The sequence below is a fragment of the Crocodylus siamensis genome, chromosome 6 (genome assembly GCF_052110815.1).
Source record: "Crocodylus siamensis isolate JL-2025a chromosome 6, ASM5211081v1, whole genome shotgun sequence".
NCBI classification, from domain to species: domain Eukaryota; kingdom Metazoa; phylum Chordata; order Crocodylia; family Crocodylidae; genus Crocodylus; species Crocodylus siamensis.
The window spans coordinates 9,542,646-9,563,813 of NC_143400.1; the positions used below are offsets into that span (position 1 = coordinate 9,542,646).

At 55.6% G+C, this 21,168-nt stretch overlaps 2 protein-coding genes and 1 non-coding gene across 4 annotated transcripts in view; all 3 read left to right on the forward strand.

Moving 5' to 3' along the window:
* The window catches only part of POU6F1 (POU class 6 homeobox 1), a 30,989-nt gene extending 15,133 nt beyond the window's left edge, over positions 1-15,856 (forward strand). Inside the window, exons 3-11 of the mRNA XM_090051095.1 lie at positions 885-1,080; positions 5,420-5,541; positions 6,040-6,265; positions 7,737-7,987; positions 9,066-9,194; positions 9,363-9,581; positions 10,195-10,333; positions 11,519-11,693; positions 12,324-15,856. Of these exons, the coding sequence (XP_089907221.1) occupies positions 885-1,080; positions 5,420-5,541; positions 6,040-6,265; positions 7,737-7,987; positions 9,066-9,194; positions 9,363-9,581; positions 10,195-10,333; positions 11,519-11,693; positions 12,324-12,669 (1,803 nt within the window). The 3' untranslated portion in view covers positions 12,670-15,856. The remainder of the gene's footprint in view (positions 1-884; positions 1,081-5,419; positions 5,542-6,039; positions 6,266-7,736; positions 7,988-9,065; positions 9,195-9,362; positions 9,582-10,194; positions 10,334-11,518; positions 11,694-12,323) is intronic.
* On the forward strand, positions 10,879-10,985 carry LOC149860926 (U6 spliceosomal RNA). Its single transcript, XR_016443400.1, has one exon. It is a non-coding gene; the product is annotated as a U6 spliceosomal RNA (small nuclear RNA).
* Positions 15,857-19,225: 3,369 nt separating the features above from the next.
* Positions 19,226-21,168, forward strand: part of TFCP2 (transcription factor CP2) — a 30,743-nt gene continuing 28,800 nt past the window's right edge. Inside the window, exon 1 of one of the 2 annotated variants that reach the window (XM_090054220.1) lies at positions 19,226-19,582. In XM_090054220.1, the coding sequence (XP_089910346.1) occupies positions 19,461-19,582 (122 nt within the window). In that variant the 5' untranslated portion in view covers positions 19,226-19,460. Of the gene's footprint in view, positions 19,583-19,864; positions 20,003-21,168 lie in introns of those variants that run through there. The other variant, XM_090054221.1, reaches the window with a different exon arrangement.

The following is a 21,168-nucleotide window of genomic DNA, read 5'->3' on the forward strand; positions in this document are numbered from 1 at the left end:
TTGCCCTCTTTTATGTGTGGAGGGGAGCACAAAGCATGAACTCAAAGGGTTTCCAAGGGCAGGCGCACACTCGTAATGACAGCGCGCAGTTTGAATCCCAGGAATGTGGCTGGAATCGGAGGGTTTGGCTGCATGGCGGCTGTGTCAGAGCCATGATCTCCAACCACACAAACACCCAAAATCAATCCTAGGGGCTCAGGACTTGTGCAACTCAGGCCAGTGATTTTGGAGCCTGACTAGGTGCTGAAGCTGTGGCTCTGGACAGGCCTTGCATTTGATCTTTTTTTTTTCTCCGGGGTGCATGGGTATCTCTGCTGTTGACCCCCCATATGGCCTTGTCCCCAGGCAGTATGACACCCCCAGGGTTCAGCTTGCCATTCAGGGCACGTCTGTCCGTACTTCAGCCCCTGGCTTCCCCTGGTCATGCCGCATACTTGCAGCCTGAGAACATCTTGCCTGGCTGCACCTCCTCAAGGCCACATCCTAAGCAAGTAGTAATCTGCACTGTTCCCTGTTCGGTCCTGCTGATTGATGCCAGCTGGAGAATATAGGCCTGTCAATGGAGCGTTACCCATTTGGCCCAATTGGGAATGTGGCTCAGTCATTTAATGGAGTTAAGTGGTGCTGGGTTTATACCAGCTTTGACCCATTGTCTTCATGGAGCAGCACCAGGTTACAGGGGTTGCACCTAGCTACCGGAGTCAGTGACTCGTCTTCATCCCTGTAGCCTAGATCACTAAATAGAGCTGAGCCACCTCTGCTTTTCACTTCACAGGCAACATGAAACCCAGAGCATCACGGCCTTGACTTGCTCATTACTTCGGGGTGGGGGTGGGGGTTGGGGCCTGTCAAGACCTCCATGATGCTTAACTCTCTCCTTCCAGGTCATTGTGATGTCGAGCCACGAGACCATCCGAGTGCTGGAGGTGGGAGTTGACGCCCCGCTTCCAGCAGAGGAGGATGGAAAGACTTTGGACACAGCTGCTGAGGAAGCAGCCAGCAGCTGCCCCTCAGAAACAGGCAAAGCGGGGAGAGAAGAGGTACAGCCGAACCCAGAGACCACATGTGGAGAGACAATCGGTATGGGGCCCTCTCTGCTACGTGGTTGTCTGCCCTGTGGGTTATTGCAGTCAAGTGGGAAGTTGCCCAGACCCAGGGCAGTGCTTGAACACTCGTGCTTGAGGGCTGCTCCCAGCAAGGGCGGATGGACCCCTCCGCTGATTTCCAGTGGGAGGCCAAGGTTTCCTCTTGGCTCCATCACAGAATCATAGAAAATGAGGGGTGGATGGCTATTCTAGTCCAACCCCCTGTTCCAAGCAGGACCAACCCCAACAAGATCATCCCAGCCAAGGCTTTGTGTAGCTGGGTCTTAAAAACCTCCAAGGATGCAGAGCCTACCATCTCTCTGGGTAGCCTGTTCCAGTGCTTCACTACCCTCTTGTGCCACAGAGGATGCTTGCCTGCAGCTGTGGCGGGGCTAGCTGGGGAGTCTGGCCCTGAGTGCCACAGGAGAGGAGCTCCTGGCAGCAGGGTCCTTGAGATAACAGCTGAATTGGGGTAAGCAAGGCCAGAGCCTGGGGACAGCCAGGCCTTGGAGTGGATAAGCCTGGGAACGGGTAGGTGAGCCAGTAGCCTGGAGAGGCAGACCTTCCCTGACGGTTGTGGAAGGGACTGAAGGGGAGGTATGGAAGTCCCAGCTGGCCCAGAGAGAAAGGAAGAGGGGCTAAAAGAAGAGAGGGCCTGCAGCTCACAGGGAGAGAGCATGAGCCCATTGAGAAGTGGAGCATGGGGCCAGAGCAGGCTTTGGAGGAGAGAAGTCTGGAGCCCAGACGGAGAGAGCTTGAGCCCAGGAGGGGCTCACTAGAGAGGTCCTAGGGCTTGGGACCTGAAGCCCAGCACAGATGAATGAGTCTGAGCGAGGCCTGAGAGTAAGGCTGGAGCCCCAGCAAAGGGCAGAGAGTGGGGCCAGAGGGCCCAGAGCCCATAGAGGGGCAAAGCCAGGGGCCAGAGGGCTCAGAGAGCTGAGTGTGGGGCCAAAGGTCACCTGAGAAAGAGGGGTGGCTGTCAGCTAGAGAGCCTAGGGGTCTATAGCCCAGGAGGTCTATAGCCCAAAGGTCTCACTGGCCCAGGAGATGGGCCAAAGGCCAGGAGTCACAGCCAGAGACCAAGGGTGCCAAGGAGCTCATAGCTTAGGAGGGAGAAGGACGGGCTGGGAGCCCAGAGCCTAGGAAGGTCATGAGTTGGATCATCTGTGAGGCATGGGAGTAGGTATTGGGGAGGGTGGAGCCCACAAAATTAGCCCTTAAGGCAATGACTACAGACACCTGTGATCATGACAGCAAGATCAGGCATGGGAAGCCTTAGGGCAGCCTCCCTTTAAATGCTGGGTACATCAAGGCAAGAGGATGAACACAAGAGATGGTTGAGAACATACATGAAGGTGATAAATGCAGGTGATGGAGAGGTTTTGGTGGCAACTGCCCAAAGAGGATGAAGTAGATAAGGGCTAAGGGGACTTAGCTGATCCCTGTTATCTCCTAGCGAGAAAGTTGTTCCTGATATCCAACCTAAACTTCCCTTTCTGCAACTTGAGATCATTGCTCCTTGTTCTGTCATCTGCCACCACTGAGAGCAGCCTCACTCCAGTCAAAGCAGAGGACTATGAAATACTTCTTCCCTAGGCAGCTCTGTGGTGGTGATACACACTGTTAAATCTCTTCTTCCCAGAGGTTGCTGCATTTCAGTGGTGGGTGGGAATGCAGGGCTGGAAGGGGTCATGCAGACCAGGTCCCTGCTGTTACATACCTGTACCATAGCATCTTGAAACCAGCTTTTTTTTCTTTTATCCCCACTCCTGGGAGGCTGATCCAGAACTTTGATCCTCTGATCTTTAGAGACCTTCTGATTTCCAGTCTGAATCTAGACATGGCCCGTTTAGATCCATTTGTTCTGGTGCCAACTTTGTCCTTTACCTTTAAATGCTGCTTTGCCCTCCCTGGGATACTTTAACCCCTATAGACAGCAGACCTTTCCCTGCTCATTTTGCTAAGCAAGGTGAGCTCCTAGTGAAGGAAAGAGTTTCAGTTCTATAAGTTATGGGTCTTTGGAGATAAGAAACACTTTATAAATGGAAGGTACTGCAGTGACTTTTGCAGTCAGCTGCTTTGACCGGCGACGGTCATCAGCCTGACGTTTGAGGAAGGGAAGAGGCATATCCTGGAACGATGCTTTAATTGCTCATAGTTTTCAGCAGCAAAGATAGGGTGCTGCCCGTTAGCACACACGGGCTGTGTCTACACGCGCATTTAAGCATGCCTAAATTTAATGCACATTAGCTTAATGTGTATTAAGTGGGTTTAGGCAGACATCTACATGTGCAAGCGTTAAAGAGCATTAACACTGTGTGTGTGGACTGACTTGGCATTAATGTTTGTTCCCAATCAGACCACACACACAGCATTAACGTGCTTTAACGCATCTGCCTGTGCATTAATGCACTTTAAGTATCCGTGCCTAAATTTGATATCTGCATTTGCAGGTATCAAATGTAGGCGTGATTAGCCCAAAGTCACCATTTTTAAAGCGTATTAAGGGCATGCATGTGTAGATGCACACCCTGATGTGCCTTAAATTTAGGCTAATGCGCCTTAAAGCATCTCGTGTAAACGCGCCTGCATTCTCCCTGTGCCTTTCACTGCCAGCTGGGTAAATTGGCTGGAGCTCTGGCTACAGCTCACAAACTGCAGTAGTACCTGGGTGGACCATCCAGCAACCTGCAGTACCTGGGTGTGGCCACAAGGTGTCACCTTGACTCTGTGCACTGTGGCAGCTGCAGGACATTAGATGGGAGAGGGAGGTGTGAACAGAGGCAGAATAAAGAGTAGGGAGGGAGCCAGCAGGAGCACTTCCAGCCATCCCATAGCCCTGAGGCAGGTTTCTTAGTGGGTAGAACAGGAAATGGGCCAAAGGACATCCTCTTTCCGTGCCTCAGTTTCCCGAGCTGTGCAGTGGGAATAAGGCTACTGACCTCCTTCGTAAAAGCACTTTGTTGCTGACCGGTGAAAATCCCTATATTTTGTTATTATGATCCGAAGAGCAGGTGGTTGAAAAAGGCGGATGATATTAGGCGTGGCATTACAGTTGTCTCGGTCATTCTCAACAAAGCTCAAGTTCGGCGTAGAAAATCTTTTCTCCTCCCAATATTTTCTGCTAAGCAAGGGAGGAAACAACTGCCTGCCCAAATAGATCAGCTGAGAAGTGGTTACAGTCAATAGCTGCCACGTCTCTAATCAGGACAGAACAAGTACAAGAGATGGCTGAGAACATACGTGAAGGTGATAAATGCAGGTGATGGAGAGGTTTTGGTGACACCTGGAGAGAAAGCTTCCATATGTTAACCATACTAAAAATAAGACATCTAAAGTAGACTTTGTAAGGATGCTTGGGGGGGGGTGTTGAGAGCCTCAGAGGAACATCTGAACTGAAAATGACTCAAATCCTTGAACTGAGAAAATCCCAAAAATATTTTGTGCAAGAAATGTTAACAATATTTTTTACCTTCTAAGGTTGTCTTTGATTTAAATAAAAGAAAAAAGCAGAAAATTGCAACTTTCCAAAATTCTGCTTTGGTTGAAAAGCCATGTTTGTCTTCAATAAAATACAATAAAATAAAATCAGGCTGTTCCAATGTGAAAATCTGGTTCTGAAGCCATGCTGGAAGTTGGATTCCCACCTGGACGCTCTTTGGTGCTGCCAGAGGCAGCTGGGAGCTGAGCTTTTCCAGCTGTGAAAGACATTCCTGTGCTCTGGAAACACAGAAAGGGGGCTCTGTGAAGTTGCCATGTGGCCAATCCTGCTCATGATCTCAAGGACTTGGCTTACAAAAGCCACAGGCCCACGACACTCATAGCACCACGTTCCCCAAGGTTTAGCTTCCCACCAGTCAGCCTGGCTCAGTTACCTGCTATGCGCTCAACCTCTTTAGGGGCGAAGAGAGCTCTCACTCCAAACCGTCTTACCCCTCAGTGTGGGGACAGGACTCCTAGATCTCAAAAGCATGAGCCTTGATATCGGAGCCAAAATAATCCGGTTGTGCTGATTCAGCACCAGTAACATGCATGGAGGGGGACAGAAAGCTGCACTGCAAGGCAGACCCTAATAGTGAGGGCATCCCCTGGCACAGAGGACACCTGGACCCCGTCCCCTGCTCGGCCACTGAATTACTATTTGGCCTCTGGCAAGTTATTTCCTCTTCCTGAGTCTTAGTTTCCCCACCTGTGAAACGGGCATCATGACCCCAAACTGGGCTGTAAATTGTGTTGCACGGTACCAATGGCCATAGCTAGAGAAGAAGGGCTAAGGGCTGCTGTTACTGGGAGTGACGGATTCTCTTGAATTTATATTATTCCCTCCTTTCAAGGCAAAGTCAAAGCGTTGCCTGGAATAGCAGCCACCAGCGTCCCATCTGTCAGCACCTTCAGCCAAGTCACAAGCCAGCAGACACAAACCTTAGCCCCCGTAACAGTGCAAGCCACACCACAGGTAAATACCCAGCGTTTGCGTGGATGGGGTGGAGTGCGGATTAGTAGGCGGAGTGGGGTGGGGTTGGTTATAGCACATAGTCACTGCTAATGATTGGGGCTGTAACTCTGCCGGGGGCTGCAGAGACACGCCTGCTGGGACCACTCCCAGCAGTGCACTGAGCACTATGCTGCAGTTGTGACGGTGGGACATAAGCTTGGCGTCTTGTTCCACCCCCAGGCCAGCCTCCTCCATGCAGTGCCCTGCAAACAGGGCCTGAGAGGCTGCTGCCTACAAGCCCAAAAGTGCCAGTCCGGCAGTAATTTCACAGCTGGGCTCTGGAGGGCTCCCGCAAGCTGGAAACCCAGCTGCAAAGACGGGAGCGATACCAGGCGCAGGCCGGGGGCGGGCAGGCCTCCCCTGCCGGTGCCAGGTCTTGCCGGGGCTCGCGCGCTGAGGCGGTCTGCAGTGGCGTTGATGTGTTCTTTTTTCTTTTTGAAATCTTGTTTGCTTTTGCAGGTCTTGACTCAGGAAAGCTTAGCAACAGTTGTGACAGGAGTAATGGTTCCCGCAGGGGCAGTTACTCAACCTCTTCTTATCCCCATCAGTATTTCAGGTCAAGTGGCAAGTCAGCAGGGACTGGCTGTGTGGACATTTCCTACAGCAACGGTCGCTGCCCTTCCTGGACTGACGGCTGCTTCTCCTACAGGGGGAATTTTCAAACCGCCCATAGCCAATCTGCAAGGTAACGGCCCCTCCTCCTGCCACAGCGAAGCTCTGAAGGGGCATGTGGGGTCTTCTGTGTCCCCAGCCCCCTCCAGCCTCAGAAGGGGGGAAACAAGACCCTGGTTGGGCCTCAGGCCCCCTCTTCAGGCTGGTGCTGACTGACAAGACACACAAAGCTAAGGCCAAGCAGAGCTGTGTAGGCTGAGCCCAAGAGCCAGCTTTCAGGTGCTGTCTGCTGCTGATATTTCTGAGACCCCGGGCTAGCCCATTTTGCTGGCTGGGTGGAACTGAGCTCGGAGCAAAGGGCTGCCAAGAGGTTTGGGCACCCCTTAAGTCATGCACCACCTTAACAGGGCCCCAGCCTGTGCACGGGGGTGAATTGTACCCCCTTGATTCTTCCTGCCAAGCTTCGGACTGGCCTTTTCCCAGGGGAGCCGCACAGATGCCTCACCCAGTGGCTCTTAGTGCTCAGGACCCACCAGGCTGTAGCTGGTCCCCGCTGGGTTCTCCCTGGTCTCTGATGCATTTTTCTTAATAGTGTGGGACAAGATGGGGCTTGTTCAGATTCCCCTTCATTTTAAAGACATTGCTGTTTGTGATCCTTGCTCTTTGCCAACTCCCTGGGAGAGGGGAGGCAGATCTGCCTCCAGGCAAGGAGTTGGTGGCAGAAGGAGGATGGCTTGGTGGAAGGGAGGTGGGATTGAGACTAGCCAGCATGCATATAGCTCAGCTGGAGGATGAGCTGCCAGCCAGTCACCTTGATCTTCCCATGACCAAAGTGTCTCCAATGCTCTGGAGACAAGTGTGACCTGCCCTTGGTCACTCACAGGTGCTGATATGACAATGACCTGGTCTGGGTGGGTAGAGCACTGGGCTAGGACTTGGGACTCCTGGATCCCTTTCCCAGCTGTGCTGCCAGTGTACTGGGTGATCCTGGGCAGGTCACTTCTCCACTCTGTGTCTCAGCTTCCTTGTCTATAAAATGGGCATAAGTCTCCCACCTCCCTTTGCAGAGGGCTTTTTGCTTTCCCAGTGACAATTATCCTTCAGCTCCTCTGGGCAGTCAGGACAGCTGGAAACATACTTGCAGTTGCTTATGTGAAGCTGAAAAATGCTTTACGTAGTCTCATGACACTGGGAACAGGGGCTGTATTGGGGCTCAGACACGCAATAAGCCCATGGGTGATAGCAGCACCTCCAGTCAGCCACGGGCCTGCCCTAAAAGCCACCTCTCTGCATCCCACCTTCCCAGTGCCAGACATCTAAAGGACAGAGGAGAAGCTGATGCTGGTGCAGAGATAAGGATGGTCACTCGCCGGTTTGGAGGGCAGGAAAGGCAACCCCCATAGTCAGTGTAAAGGCAGTGAGCAGGTGGGAGGCAGGGGGGCTGGGCTGGAAGGACCTTGCGATGCCAGGAGCGGGCAGGCAGGATGGGGAGGGAGACTGGTGCACAGCAGTCGTTCCAACTGCCACCTCTGCTTTTCTTCCAGCCGCCACGGTGCTGAACACGGCCATCCCAGCCCCTGTGCAGCCAGCTCAGCCCCTCCCGGCTCAGCAAACGATGCAGCCCCGGCCTCCCCACCAGGCACCGCCCGTGTTCCAGGCTCCGCCGGTGGTGCAGAGCCAGCCGGCCATCCTGCCCCAGCCCACCACAGCGTCCGCACCACCTGTGGCCAAGCCGGTGGAAACCCAGACGCAAATCACAGTCCAGCCCGCGGGATTCGCCTTTAACCCGGGAATAGTAAGGGGCTGATGTCACCAGCTTGCATCATCATTTGCATGGGAGGCAGCATAGGCTAGTGGATAAAGCGCTGGCCTGGGATTCAGGAATCCTTGGTTGATTTCTTGGCTCTGCCACTGACTTGCGGAGTAACCCCGGGCAAGTCACTTCACCTCCCCAAGCCTCAGTTTTCTCAGTGAGGCTGCTGCCCTCCTTTGTAGACCATTCTGCAGTCATTGGAGGGTGAGAGCAAGGTGTTGCTGTGGTGCCAGGGGTTTTCCTCTGCCAAGGTGGGGGCTGGGGGAAGCAGTGGGTTGGCCTTAGAGCTGCCAGCTCAGAGCAGGGGCAGGCTGGATGCTCGCAGATTTAGGCAAAGACTTCAGAACAGCCCTCGAGACCCCTGGTTACCTGGGAGAATAAGGAGGGTCCAGGGTCTTGGGAGAGCCTAGTTCAAATCTCTATTCTGCCCCAAGCTCTGCATGACAGTAGCTAGGCCACTAAGGCACCAGCCTCCCAGGTCAATGGCACTGCAGTGTCTGAATACCCATACGGCTCTGGGCCTTGGCGCCTCTGTGCCTCACAGTGGCCTTTTACGGGCCTCCCAGCATCCACCTGAAGGTGCATACAAGTGAAGGCTGTGAAGTGTTCAGATATCCCAGGAGAGCTCCTAGAGGCCTCCGTGGGCCTTCCAGTGGACAGGGTGGAAGCCCCACAGCCTAGGGCAAGGGTGGCCTGCCTGCAGCACAAGTCCCATGGACCACCTCTGTGTGTGACATGCAGCAGATCAGGAAGGGGACAAGCAGCACAGTGATGGATCAGGCAGGGAGCACAGGGCAGGAAACAGAAAGCAGAGCGGCAGGTTGGGCAGGGGAAGGGATCAGAGTGATGTGCGGGGCGAATTTGTGGCACACCCGCCAGAATGGCTCTGTAACCCAGTGAGGGTTGACTGGAGGGAGTGACGTGGCCAGCCTCACCACCACCATGCTGCTGAGCACTAGAAAGGGATGGAAAAGCCCTCCCTGCCAAGGGCATCAGTGAAGGTGGGGGACACATGGAGTACGGCTGCCTCTGTCTTACCCATGTCCTGCTTCCTCTGCAGATCAGTGCGGCCTCCCTCGGTGGACAGACGCAGCTGCTTGGCTCCCTGGCAGCTGCCCCAGTGATTGCAAACACCATTTCCAGCATGCAGGGGATCACGAGCCAGATCCTGACCAATGCCCAGGGGCAGGTGTGTCAAGCCAGAAACCCAGTACCCAACCCTGTCCTCCCACCAACAAAGCAGGGGGGACTTGAGAGGGAGAAGAGAATTGAGGGGGGGCTCTATCCCACCCCAGCGCAGGGAGGGAAAGGTTTTAGTGCAGCACCCCCATGATGCCTGTGTTTACCCCCTCCCCAGGTCATTGGGACGCTGCCATGGGTGGTAAACCCCACTGGCCTTGCAGCAGCCAACCCCACCCCGGCTGCCCTGCCAGCCCAGAACTTGCAGCTACAGACAGTAACGCCGCAGCTGCTCCTCAACGCTCAGGGGCAGGTCATTGCCACACTGGCCAGCAGCACCATTCAGACAGCCGCCATCAAGAAAACCAGTGCCCCGGAGCCTCCCATTAAGAACGAGGTGAGCTTGGGACACTGGGTGTCAAGCCAGACGCCTTTCCCTGCTCCAGTGCGCGTGGCCATGTGCTATGGGAACATATCTGGGCCTAAAGCCACAAACCTGTGGCCGCCCCCAGAGGCCTGATGAAGTTGGTGAATTAGATATTGGCCCTTTAAGAAGTGTGAACCCATCCCCAAATATGTGGTGTCTCTGCCAGGGACCAGCACCATGACTGTGGGCTGAATTCTGGTGGCAGCTGAGCCCCAGAATGGACAGGGAGCCCCATGTCAGAGGTCACTGGCTTTCCTGGGACCTCTCACAGTCAGGCCAGACATACAAGCAAGACAAAGCCCTGGGACGCATGAATGGAAAAGCTGCCTAAGTAACCTGAGTGTAGCTGGGCTGATTGCCTCCAGGCCAGTCTGGACCAGCCTTGGCCCTGGCATAAGCCTGGAGCTGTTCTAGCTTATACTGCTGACTCCTGTGTATTAGCGCAGTGTAGTGGCAAAGAGCGGGGCGAGTGGCTGGTGCTCTATCCCAGCTGAGAGCTCTCCCCCACTCTTTGTCTCTCTGCAAAATACATCTATCTAGCCCTTCCTGGGGGGATTCTGAGCCTTGTTCCCTGTGTTACCAGGTCCAGCCAATCCAGCCAGCCCCTGCTCTGACCCAGCCAGCTGTGGTCATCGCCAACCCGGCCCCTGGGGCCAAGCCGTCTTCTGCTCCCGTTCCCGTCACGTGCTCAGAGACCCAAACCGTGAGCCAGCTGGTTTCCAGTAAGCACCTCTGGGGTCCTACCAGTTCATACATATGCACCACTGTGCTGCACTTGGCGAGTTTGGGAGGAAGCCCTGAGTTGGCCCCTTCTACAGGAGTTGGGAGGGGAAGTGAGGAGTAGTGAGCAGAGCGCAGGGCTGGGGCCAGTGTTGTGTTCGCGTGTATAGCCTTGGCTGTTCCCAGCGCTGGTGCAGCCTGAGCTGAATCTCCTGATTCTTCAGCGTTCTGCATAGTGTGTCACTGCCTCAAACGGATCCCTGTTACCCCCAGAGACGGGGCAGGTCAAACCAAGGGAGAATAAGCATCTCTGCTTCTACGGCAGATGTGGCATCGGCCTCTGGCTCAGGACACCTAGATTCTGTTCCTTTGGCCTGTTGGATCAGAGAGAGTCCCTCCCTTGCTTTATGCCTCACCTCTCCTGGGCAAGTGATATGGCCAAGTGATTAAGGCAATGGACATGAAATCTGCTGGGGTCCCCCTGCACAGTTTTGAGTTCTGTCAACTATGGGTTAGGCTGTCTCTTTCCGTGGGGCTGGGCTCTTCTGTGGTCATTTTAGCAGCACATACACTAAAATTGGAACGAAGCAGAGAAGGTTAGCATGGCCCCTGCAGAAGGATGACCTGCAAGTTCGTGAAGCGTTCCATATTGTTTTGGAGCTGGACTGTTCTCAGTGGGGGCAGATGACAGAACAAGGAGTGGTGGTCTCAAGTTGCAGCAAGGGAAGTTGAGGTTGGCTATTAGGAAAAATTTTCTTCTTAGCGAGGTAGTGAAGCATTGGAACAGGTTACCCGGAGCGGTGGTGGACTCTCCATCCTTGGAGGTTTTTAAGAACCGGGTAGACAAAGCCTTGGCTGAGATGATGTACTCGGGGCTGGTCCTGCTTGGAGCAGGGCATTGGACTAGATGTGACCATCTGAGGTCCTTTCCAACCCTCATTTTCTATAATTCTTTGTCTCTCCCTCCAGTACTTAGCACAGTGGGGCCTGCTTCCACTTCAAGCTCTCTCTCTTGATCGGAAGGGATGGGGAGGAGGGCATCCCTGCTAGGGAGTGGGGCCTGCTCCCACTTCAAGGTCTCTCTCTTGGTTGGGAGGGGATGGGGATTTGGGACGGATGGTGTCCTTGCTAGGAAGCGATATGTGGCCAAGTGAATCCCATGGCCTCACAGCTCCACCTACTTCCAGAGCCCCAGACTCCCAGCACCGGCGCTGACGAGGACGGCATCAACCTGGAGGAGATCCGAGAGTTCGCCAAGAACTTCAAGATCCGCCGCCTGTCACTGGGGCTGACGCAGACACAGGTGGGCCAGGCCTTGACAGCCACGGAAGGGCCAGCGTACAGCCAGTCGGCGATATGCAGGTGAGCCGGGGCTGGGCTGGGCGGCTTAGGGTGGGCAGCACTGAGCCCCTGCTTAAATGTGTAGCCTTCCCCTCTCAGGAAGGACAGTAGGATAAAAAGGAGTCTGGGCTTCCCTTTCAGGAGACTACCTGTGAAACACTCCCCACTCCCCATCTGCTTACCACAGGCACCGAACCCCAGTGGAGAGATGTGTTAGCACTTGGGCATGGCACTGGGACACACACTCCACAGTGCAATCTCAGGCATGCTTTTTGGCCTCAGAGCCAGGAACAGAACCCAGGCATCCTGACTCCCATGCGTCCCAGACCCCTGATGCTTGGCCCTGTCTCCGCTTTCTGCCATGCCCACTCAAAGCAGGGAATAGGGCCCAGGAGATCTCCCACTGCTTTAGCTACTCTCTGCCCAGAACGAATACCTCCCGGTAGTGTGGACTGACCCAGAGCCCCTGAGGTGCTCACAGAACTGGCCATCAATGCTGGCCCCTATTGCCATCACCTTTCCTCGCCAGCCTTTTGTCTCGCTGGCTTTACGTGGGTCAGTAACTGGCTCAATTTTGGGCCCTGTTGGCTGCTTCCTGAGACGAGGTGGGCCTCATGAGCCTTCTCCTTCTCCCCACAACCTCACCTGCAGGTTTGAGAAGCTGGACATCACGCCCAAGAGTGCCCAGAAGCTGAAGCCGGTGCTGGAGAAGTGGCTGAGCGAGGCGGAGCTGCGGAACCAGGAAGGGCAGCAAAACCTGATGGAGTTTGTGGGCGGCGAGCCCTCCAAGAAGCGCAAGCGCCGCACGTCCTTCACGCCCCAGGCCATCGAGGCGCTCAATGCTTACTTTGAGAAGAACGCCCTGCCCACCGGGCAGGAGATCACTGAGATCGCCAAGGAGCTCAACTACGACCGCGAGGTTGTCCGGGTCTGGTTCTGCAACCGCCGGCAGACGCTCAAAAACACTAGCAAACTCAACGTCTTTCAGATCCCTTAGGCCTAGGGGGTGGGCAGGTGGAGACGGCCCCCCACCCCGTGACTTGCCTCCCCCTGGGATCTTGCCCTGAGCACTTTGTGACTGCCTGTCCCCTGGCCCTGCCCCAGCCAGTGACTGTCGTGGCGGGTGGGCGGATTCCTTCCCCACCGTGTGCATATATGTTCATGCCCCTTCTGGTCCTTGCATCCGCACTGGACTTTGTGCCTAGCCCCTTCTTCCTCTTCCTCCTGGGTGTAACCCTGTGCGTGGTACTGGAGCTCCCCCCTGCAAATACCACCTCTTCCCCCTTCCCCCCAGGGCAGGAGGTCACTGGTCTGCATTTCCATGTCAGACAAAGCTTCTAGCCCTGGGAGTTTTGTTCCAGCAACTCTCGAAGGCCACACTGGGGCCAAGCCAGGGAGATGGGAAACATTTTCATTGCGATCCCTGTTTATTTTGAATCCCTTCTTCTTCTCCCTGTGTGATAGCAGGTTCTTGGGATCTAACAGCGTCCTGGGGGATAGCTTATTTTATACCCTCTGCCTAGGATTTCTAAACAGTACCCAGCAAACAACTTTAAATTGAAGTTATTAATGTGACTAGCTGCTAGGGCTGGGGGTGCCAGCAGTAATTAAAGAGCCAGCTGCTCCCATACTAACCTCGTTTGCTGAAGGAAAACAGTCCTGGCATTTAGCTGTCCCCACCCACTCACTCACCCCCCACAAACCCTGGAAAACAAATGGTTACATTGCACTAAAGGGGAAAGGGCTGGCTGAGGCAATAACTTTGTTCACTAATTGGGTTGATTGAACTAGGCAGGTGCTAAGCCATTAGCATGCTCCATCTTCTTCCTATTTGTATCAGCTCCAGTTAATTGTAGCCCTGGGAATTCGAACACAGGCCCTCCAGCAACATGGGCCTTGTAGGGCCAGTGTGGGTTGTCCAGGGTATAGCACCCAATGCGGGGCTAAGCTCGACCTTGGAGAGTGGCTTTGACTAAAAGGGTGACAAGCTGGAGTCCTCGTGGCTCAGAGGGGTGAGGAGGTGGCAGCTGCCCCTCCTGTGCTGAGAGAAGAAAGCTGATGGATTGTCTGGTTGCATTTGGCCTTGATGAAGGGACCCCCACATAGCAGCCCCTCCTGCTTCCCCTGGGAGAGTGGTCCTCGGGGCAAGGACTCAGCTTGTGACTGCCTTCATCCCTGCCCTTTAGATCATGGCAAGGAAATGGGGGAAGGGGGCAGACAAGATCCACCTCCAGTGCTGAGCACCGTACCTAGACTCCTGGTGGCCCCAGGTGAGCTTTTAGTATCAGGCCCTACTTCACCAGAGATAATGGTAATAATAATCAAAAATTACCATTTTCCAGCCTCCTTTCTGTCCCAGCCCTGGGCGGCCTGCATCCAGCTCTGACGGTGCTGAATTTTAATGGGCATCTTCCCCATCAGCAGCCATTCAGCATTGCCTCCAGGCACCCCTGCCCAGCCTGCGATGTCCTTGCAAGTGTCTGTAGCTGGCAGGTGGGGGCAGGCAAGAGGGTCTCACCCAAAGATGGGTTTGACAGAAAAGCAGGACAGAGCTGAAGAAACAGTGGGTATCAGATCCCTGCAGGCAGAGGAGGCCAGCAGCATCCACCTATGTCTTGAGTACAAGAAAGCAGCAGGAGGTGTGTTTGCCAAGTAGAGGTGTAAAAGCCAAATAGAGAGAGAGAGAGAGAGAGAATTGCACAATAATCCTTAACTAGAAGTCTAGGGAAAAGCTGGCATGGTGCTATCTCTCTTGCTATCATCCTTGCAAACCTCGAAGAGGTAACACTGCTTCACCTGGGCCTGTGCTTTAAAAAAAACAACCCCTGAGGTCTAATTTCCAATCCCAAAATAGATCACTAGAAGTCGTTCCCGGGGACAGGAGCTCCGGTCTGCCTGTGAGTTAATCGGAGATGGAATCGGAGCGATTCCATTTTGCAGCCAACCGCCAACTTACCGGGGAGGTGGAGAGAAGAAATTGTTTACGGGAGATGGAGAGAAGAAATTGTTTACGGGAGATGGAGAGAAGAAATTATTTAATAGTCCTCAAGGAGGAGACATTGGAAGAGGCATCCTGTGTTTTAAAGGTGGGGTCTTCTGCCAGTAGAAGATCCCACCAACCCCTCTCCAACCTAGGACGTGGGTGGTGGCTGTGGTTGTCAGGCTGAATATTGAATCACAAGGAAATACCAGGGCAAATCATTCTGCCAGTGGAAATCTCAAGAGAGTCCTTTCCCCGAGCCATCCCCCTATCATGACAGCAGAGACAAGGTCTCTGCTCTAGCATGGAGGAGGCTGGCGTTACCATGAGCAGAAATGCTCTGGGTTGGTGCTACCCTAAGTGGAAATGCCTCCAGGCTGCATTGAGCTCAGCTGCGGACTGGGGAGATCGTCAGCATGTCTGATTTAATGCACCTTTGTTGGGCAACGGTGTCTGCATGGCTCTGACTATGCCTCGAAGGAAACGGGGATTTCTGCTCCTCGAGGATTTCTCCCTGCTTGGCAAGCGGGCTTTGATGGATGCCTTGCTTTGTTCCCTGTGCTGAGCTGGGGATGCCGCTCTTAGGGCGAGACCAGCCGATCAAGCCTTGCACCGGGCAGCTAGCATGGTGATGAGGCAGATACCACCTGGGATCTTCCAGCAACACCCCAATGCCTGTCCTTGCCCGTAGAAGAGCCTCCAATGCAGGGGAAATACTTGGATCTGGCCAGAGAGAGCAGAGAGGTGAGCATTTGTCAGGATGCACCATTTCTTGGAAGAGGGCAGACTGGTGAGTTAGGATTGAATAGCCCCTAACAAACATGAGAAGCTTGGGCTGTTCAAGGAAGAGTGTGTGGTGCTGTGCAGGTGATGAAGGAGGGAGACAGCTGGGGGCACTAACACTTTCATATTGTCTGTACCCCAGGGAGGGGGTATACCGCGTCATCAGAACCTGCTGTGTTATTACCTGCATCCAAGCCCCTGTTCTCCTGGGCTCCCCAACCTGGATCACCCTTGCTGGGCACGCTGGGCCCCCTCGCTCCCATGTAATGCCACGTTGGAGAGGTGCTGTTGGATTTTATGGGCTGTGGGGAGAGATGGGGGGCCACCAGAGGTCTGGCCGATGGTTCTCGCTGCCACGGCCATGTCAGACTAATGCACTTGATGTAGTCATGTGAAATAAACAGTATTTTTCTTTTTTCAACCCCCCCTTGTCTTTAATTGGTGAGAATCTGCCTGAGGTTTGTATGGTCAGTGAATGGGTTTGGGGCAGGGTGAGAAGTGCGCCCCTGCCTGCTCCCCGTTCCTGCCCCCCAAGGCCATGACACTAAGATGTGGGGAGAAGTGGGCACGCTGGAGGAGGGGCACAGGCTGCAACTGGATCTAGATAGATTACAGGGGTGGGCAGATGAGAACAGGATGGGATTCAACATTGACAAGTGCAAGGTGCTGCACCTGGGGAGGAAGAACCAGCACCATCCCTACAGGCTGGGGAACTCCCTTCTCGTCAGTACAGAGGCAGAAAAGGATCTTGGAGTCACTATTGATGCCAAGATGAACATGGGCCGGCAGTGTGGGGACGCAGTCAGGAAGGCCAGCCGCACCTTGTGCATCCACAGATGCATCTCGAGCAGATCCAAAGAGGTGATCCCCCCCCTCTATGAGGCACTGGTCAGGCCGCAGCTGGAGTACTGCGTCCAGTTCTTGGCACCATACTTCAGGAGGGATGTGGTCAGCATGGAGAGGGTCCAGAGGAGGCCACTCATATGATCAGGGGGCAGCAGGGCAGGCCCTATGAGGAGAGGCTACGGGACCTGAACCTGTTCAGTCTCCACAAGAAAAGGCTGAGAGGGGACCTGGTGCCCATCTACAAACTGGCCAAGAGAGACCGGCAGGCAAGGGGAGAGTCCCTGTTACCCTGAGCACTACCAGGAGTAACAAGGAATAATGACCATAAATTGACTGAGAGTATGTTTAGACTAGACATCAGGAGGTGCTACTTCACGGTCAGGGCGGCTAGGATCTGGAACCAACTTCCAAGGGAAGTGATGCTCACTGCTACCCTAGGGGTTTCATAGTTTCATAGTTTCATAGTAGCTAGAGTCGGAAGGGACCTAGGTAGATCATCTAGTCCGACCCCCTGCCTTAGCAGGAAAGAGCACCGGGGTCAGATGACCCCGGCAAGGTGCTCATCTAACTTCCTTTTAAAAATCCCCAGGCTAGGAGCCTGCACCACTTCCCCTGGAAGCTGGTTCCAGGCCCTAGCCACCCTGACTGTGAAGTAGCGCCTCCTAATATCTAATCTAAACTTACCCTCCGCCAGTTTGTGACCGTTATTCCTGGTCACTCCTGGCAGTGCACGGGGGAACAGGGACTCCCCCAATACCTGCTGATCCCCCCTGACCAGTTTGTAGCAGGCCACAAGGTCCCCCCTTAGCCTTCTCTTGTGGAGGCTAAACAGGTTCAGGTCCCGTAGCCTATCCTCATAAGGCCTGCCCTGCTGACCCCTGATCATACGAGTGGCCCTCCTCTGAACTCTTTCCATATTGTCCACGTCCCTCTTGAAGTGTGGCGCCCAGAACTGGACGCAGTACTCCAGCTGCGGCCTGACCAGTGCCGCATAGAGGGGGAGGATCACCTCCCTGGACCTGCTCGAGATGCATAGGGTCTTCAAAAGGAGGCTGGATAGACACCTACCCGGGGTCATTTGATCCCAGCACTCTTTCCTGCCCATGGCAGGGGGTTGGACTCGATCTGCTCAGGTCCCTTCCAACCTAAACAACTATGAATGTCCATCCCGGAGCAGCTATCCCTGCTTCTGCCATGGTGAAGCAGTGGGCTCAGGCCAGGACGGAGGGATTCTCAGCTCAGCCCAGATCCTCCTGGCCTGGTCAAGGAGTCCTCCAGGAAGCCAGTGGGTTCAGTGAAACCTGAGTAGATTCCCTCCTCTCCATTACCTCCCTATCCCCACCCCACCCTCAGCATAACTCTTGGAAGGGATGGGCACTGCCTCGTATTAAAACCTTGGGTAATCTAAATATGATCTTGGGAAGCACGGCTGTTTCTGCCAAAAGGCACTAGGGAGCCCCAAAAGGCATCACAAGGGGCAGGATCCAGATGTGTCGGGTGGTAGATGTGGAGCGGGATCCAGCTGTGTTGGGTGGTGGACTTGGAGCGGGGTCCAGATGTGCAAGGTGGTAGACATGGGGTAGGATACAGATGTGCCGGGCAGTGGATTCGGAGCAGGATCCAAACGTGCCGGATGGTGGATCTGGAGCAGGATCCAGATGTGCCAGGCGGCCGATCCGGAGCAGGATCCAGCTGTGCTGGGTGGTGGCGGCGCTAGATTTGGATCTTCAGGCGGGAAAGCAAAAGTGCGGCCGAATCGTGGCCCCGCCGGAATAAAACGGACATGTTCCTCGAGATCTAACGGCGGTCCGAAAACTATTTTCATCCGTTTCCATGACCGTCTTTGGATTTCAGGGACCTGATGCCGGGTGCCGTGTACTCCACAGGGGCAGCCCCCGTGCACCGAGACACCTGTTGCCCACCCCCACCACAGGGCAGACAGGACCCCCCCTGCCCCCAGGGTGCAGAGCAGGGTTTGCCACCAGATGGCATCCTCGTCCAAATCCTTTTTGCAAGAAAAGAATACTTCCGCCCCCCACCCCGCCAAAAAAAAAAAAAAAAAAATTCAGAGCATGCTAAATTTAGGAGCCTGGCTGATTTCCTCGAGGCTGGCGGGAAGGAGGATTGCACGGGCCGATCCCCTCCAGGCAGGAGCGAGGCAGAGATCAGGCCTGTTTTTTTGATCCCCTGCCCCCTCCCAGATCAGCAGGGTTCAGTTCTGTAAGGGACGGAACTTTTCGGGTGCTGGGGGAGGACCAATCCCAAAGGGAGGGATGCGTACTGCACGTGCAGAGGTTGTCAATTCCCTGCCCCTAGGGTCAGGGGGGTGAAGGGTTAACACCTCGGGGCGGGGTCAGGACTCGAACCCGCGGCTCCAGGGGAGAGGGAGGAGGCCGAGCCCGGTCCCCACCACGCCGAGCGCCGTCACCCAGCCAGCCCCGCCCCGCCCCGCGCTCGCAGCCAATCGCGGCGCGGCTCCCTCAGGCCGCGGCCCCCGGAGGAGCGGCGATTGGCCGGCGCCGCGTGCGCGTTGGGCGGCCAGGGGCGTCGCCATTGGCCGCGGGCGGAAGGCGGGGGCGGGGCGCGTTCCCAGCCGGGCTGGAGCGGGGGGTTCGCGGCGCTGCCGCCTCCATATTGCGGGGGCCGCCGGGGGTGCGGAGCTGCGCGCGGGGCCTCGCGGGGAACGGGCGCTCCGGGGGGCCGGCTTGTGGTGGGGAATAGGGCCCTGAGGTGCGAGGGGTTAATTTTCTTGGGAGGAAAGACTGGGCCGTGGGGCGCGAGGGGTTAACTTCCCTAGGAGGGGGGCTGGGCCCCGGGGTATGAGGGGTTAAGCTTCCTGGGAGGAAAGACTGGGCCCCAGGGTGCGAGGGGGTTAACTTCCTCTGGGGGTGACGGGGTGCGAGGGGTCAAAATCCGTGAGGGTGGGGATTGCCGGGGACTAGTATCTCTTGCAGGAGTGGGGGGCAGCCCCCGGCAGGGGGTGGTGGGTGCAGGGGTGACCCTGGGGTGCTGGGAGCCCCGGTTTGGCGGGACAGGGCCCCCAGAGCGCTGTCGGGGGTGGTGTTAGCGGTGGGGCCGGGGTTCCCCCGGGGTCACGTGCCCTGGGACTAGGGGGGCTGCTGCGGGGCGGCCGGCCCCGTGGGGGGCTTGCTGTGCGCTGACCCCCCGGAGCGGCCAGGATGGCGTGGGCCCTGAAGCTGCCGCTGGCGGACGAGGTGATCGAGTCGGGGCTGGTGCAGGATTTCGATGCCAGCCTCTCGGGCATCGGCCAGGAGCTGGGCGCCGGGGCCTACAGCATGAGGTAGGGAGATCGCCCCGCGCCGCGGCACTGCGAAGGGAGCCCCGTTGGGGACTGGCACGTGGCGGGACGTCGTGGAGCGTGGGAGGGCGCGGAGGGGGCCCTCCTCGGCACCCGGGATTCGGTGCAGGGTGCGTCTGTGGGTGCCGGTGACTTGTGGCTGAGCTGCATGGGCGCGAGTGCCGTATCCCGTTACTGTGTGTTAGGTGACTCCTTCCCCTCTGCCTTGTGCCTGGCATTTATTGGCACCCCTTAAGGGCAGTTGGACCTGCTCCTCCCTCTGACCAAGTGACAGGAAAGGGAGGTCGATTTAGGATACTCCAGCGCTGCACGGACCTAGAACTTGGACCCAGTGCCGGGAAGCCCTGCGCTGCCCTCGGCACGAGGCTGGCGTGGGAGACTCCAGGGTTTTTAACAACCTGGGTGAGTAATTTGTTCGAGGGCAAAGCTGTGTAACGGCGCCGCCTGTTTCGGTATCGCGTAAAGCTGGGAACTGGGCTCCGTCCGTCTCTCCTGGTGCTGGCCTCCGAAAGTAGCAGGGATTTGGCCACAGGTAGAGACGGGTGACTGAGCTGGGCTGAGGGGGTGTGGAGGCTCCTTAATTCCCAGGCATCCGCTGGGCTGCTGATCCTATGCGGAGCAGTTGATGCCGTGTCAGAGTCCACCTGGAAGCGTCATCCTGCCCTAATGAATTGCCCCTGGGAGAGGGGAGAAGTGAAGAAGCCCCTCTGAGCCTATGATTTGAATGCAGACCTTAGCTTGAGACCTGGCCTCCCTGCGCTGTGGGTCAGGGAGTATTTGCCGAAGGGTGTAATTAATGCTTGTATTGTGGTCACGAGCAGACGCCTCGCTGGTGCTTGGGGCCTTTGTGTGGTAGGTGCCATACTGAGAGATGTGCGTGTCAAAAGAGTTGAGTGTGTTGCTGACCCATGCGGAGCATGGTCTCCTCTGGTCCCATCTGCACAGGCTTTCAGCACTGGAGACCCTTGGTTTGGTGCAGGATGGTGACAGTCACGCTTGTAGTTGGAGAAGGTGCGGGGCATAGGCAGAGTCAGGGGGAGCGATAAGTAGCCACTAGGTGCGATTTTTATGGCTTGTATGTGTTGATAATTCCCCTCCACCTCTACCCCAAGTAATAGAAAGTGCCACCTGTTTCCCTCCAGCTTGCTTGTTTCCTGTGCATCTTCTGGCTTCCAGGAAAGGGATTGCGGAGAATTTACCGCAGGTCAGGGAAGTGGCACTTGCCCTGCAAAGCATGTGGGGATCTACATGAGAAGAGGGAGTGAGAGCTTGGAGTCACCGGGCGTAAGGAGGAATGTGGAAGGAGGCCACATGAGACTGATTTTGACTTTGGTCTGGGAAGGAGCATGTGGCAGTGAGGGCGAATGTCTAGGGAGCAGGGCCTTGCAGGCGGGGGGAATCGGCTGCTTGAACTTGACTTTGCGTTGGAATGGCGCGAGGAGCCAGTGAAGGAGTGGTGTTGAAGGGAAGATCCAGTCGGTTTGCACTTTGGTTTGCTCCTGCTCAGCTGAGGTGAAATTGGAATAAAACTTGTTTGAAATAAAGGGAAGGGGAAGTCCGAGATGACT